Source organism: Polistes canadensis, unplaced genomic scaffold (genome assembly GCF_001313835.1).
Source record: "Polistes canadensis isolate GaletaPanama2010 unplaced genomic scaffold, ASM131383v1 scaffold_1, whole genome shotgun sequence".
Classification (NCBI taxonomy): domain Eukaryota; kingdom Metazoa; phylum Arthropoda; class Insecta; order Hymenoptera; family Vespidae; genus Polistes; species Polistes canadensis.
In genome coordinates this window covers 238,080-240,579 of record NW_014569548.1, presented here as the reverse complement: position 1 = coordinate 240,579, position 2,500 = coordinate 238,080, and the positions used below count along the sequence as shown (strand labels likewise).

Sequence of the window (2,500 nt, the reverse complement as noted above, 5' to 3'; positions counted from 1 at the left end):
CACTGTAGGAATAGATAAAGTTTTGCTAAGGTTTAATGTCAATCAAAAAATATATATACTTATTCATTAATCAAATTTTGTAATATATTAATTCATGAAACCTCTAAGTATAATTATATATATATATATATACATAAAATCTCTCTCTCTCTCTCTCTCTCTCTCTCTTTATTGGCATCGAATAAGGAACAATATGATCTTAATTGGAACGATAAACTTTAATGACAAGAACTAATCATAATTTACTACGATACGATTCTCAAACGACACGTGCGTTTCTGCGTTAGTGCGTTCTACGAGTATCCTTGTGACCCTTGTCTCTTTCCCTCTCTCTCTCTCTCTCTCCCACACTCTCTCTTTCTACGAGTAGCTTTATCATCAAATCTACTGATATCTGCAAATATAATCGCTATGGTGCTTAAAGTCCTTTATACGTATAATCTACGCCACGTCTTTCCCCTATAACACCAGCGTATATACGCCATCTCCAATTCCGTGTTATTAGTTTCTGAGAATGCGTATAAGTATCGGAAAGCATCTGTACGATGGTACGTATGCAGATTTGTACGGGACGTAGTAAACGTTTAGAGATAACGTGTAATCGATTTTCAACCCTGATCCCCGTTTTCCACGGTTCGAATCTTCGATGATACATATACAGATTTTTCTTATTCGTTTTATTTTTTTTTTTAAATATGGTACACGCGTAAGATTAAATCGTTATTTCACGATAAAATGTAGGATATAAATATTCAAATGAAAATGTGATGATCTTAATTATTCCTCTTCATCGAAAGTAGTTTATAAACCTTTGTTTTGTGTTTGATCGAATAATTAAAGTAAAAATGATATTTGTCATATATTAGGGTGAACCAAATGTTCGTGCGTTTTTTGTTTTTAAATTAATATTTCACTTGCATATAAAGTAAATTTTATTGACTTTCCAAAACAATTGCATTATCTGTAGAACGATACAATAAACTCACGAATTTTTTGATTAATACAAACTAAATTTAGTCATTTTGTTTTCATTACTGACATTAATTCTAAATATCATGTATCTATCACTCTCTTGCAGATAATTAATTAATTAATTATTAAAAAAAAACATTATCATATTATATGTTAGTTTATTCGAAAAAAAATAAAGTATATGATTGAGAAGGGTAAGAAAAAATCCAATTTATCATAAAACTCTTCAATTTTTCCTTTCACGTAGGTATATTAATGTTTTTCATTAAAGTATTTAAAACACGGTATGAAAATGAATAGTTAAAGAAATCGTGTAAGAAAACGGTTATAAAATGTGGATAATAAAAAGAACACCTGCAGCGAGATATGCTTACGATCGAAACGGTTTCTCGATCCTATAAAAATCTGATCGTTGATCTTTCTTTTCACTGCAGGATTCCAGTTCGAAATCATTTCCGACTAATAATGCCAGAGAGTACTTTGTTGCAAAGGTGACGTTTAATCGTTTTCTCAATCTAACGTAAAAATGTATCGTTAATTTTTGCGTTGGATAGATAATACGTCAATAATCACATTTAAATTAACATTATATTAATACTATTCAACATTTATCAGCTACAATTGAGAATTAATCAAAGAAAAATAAAACAAAACCAAAAAATGTGCCAATTTTTCCAATAACATTTTATTCATTCTTAATTTTACACGATATAATACTTACAGATAGGTTACAATAAGTCAAAAGTTAAAAAAAAGAAAAAGAAAACAAAAAGGTAGAAATACGAAGTACGTATCGTTTGAAAAGCCGACGGATAAGTTTGGAATTGGTAATGAGAAAAGAGATGAAGTTTAAAATAGCAGGAGTGGGGTGGGAAGGGAGGTAATGGGGGGGGGTGAGCACATTTAGTTTAAATTCTCTCATCTGCCACGAATTATGATAATAATATCGTTTAACAATGACGACCGTCGGTTAACCCCCCCCCACCTCCTCCCTCTTAATATTTTCGTTTGATCTTTTAACGTATTTAAAAAATGTGTCGAAAACTATAACATAAGAGAGAAAATAATAAATAATTCTAATTAAGTCTCAAGTAATCTCCTGTAATATATATAACGTAAAATAAAATAAAATAAAATAGGTGTAAAAAGAAAAAACAGAAAGAAAGAAATTTCATTAGATTGCTAACTAAGTGTTTGGTTTTGTTCTAGGTAAGTTGTGACCGAAGAACGGTGCTCGACCTTTGGATGATAATATTTCGGCGGTAAAGTTCAAAATGACGTTCAGATGCATGCCGGCCTTTCAGACACTCGGAGCTGGAGACTGCGGCGCATCTTGGGTGAGTTAGAAATCGATTAAACCCTTTGATTGCTGCTAAACTTTAACAATTGAAGTGTTTCTTATACTACATGAAATTATTTTTTATTATTAATACGAATGTTTTTTTTTCCCGTGTTCATTGATATTATTTTAAATAAATCTAATAAAAAGAATTATATATAATTATTATAATTATATGATAAGTACGAT

At 30.2% G+C, this 2,500-nt stretch overlaps 1 protein-coding gene across 4 annotated transcripts in view; it reads left to right on the top strand.

Annotated features, from left to right (window-relative positions):
* The window catches only part of LOC106783608 (transcription factor AP-2-epsilon), a 192,389-nt gene that overhangs the window by 73,834 nt on the left and 116,055 nt on the right, over nucleotides 1-2,500 (top strand). For 2 of the 4 annotated variants that reach the window (XM_014742307.1, XM_014742316.1), the window contains exon 3: nucleotides 2,187-2,309. The exons of 1 other annotated variant lie outside the window; for it this stretch is intronic. In XM_014742307.1, the coding sequence (XP_014597793.1) occupies nucleotides 2,247-2,309 (63 nt within the window). In that variant the 5' untranslated portion in view covers nucleotides 2,187-2,246. Of the gene's footprint in view, nucleotides 1-2,181; nucleotides 2,310-2,500 lie in introns of all 4 variants that reach the window. One more of the 4 variants, XM_014742325.1, reaches the window with a different exon arrangement.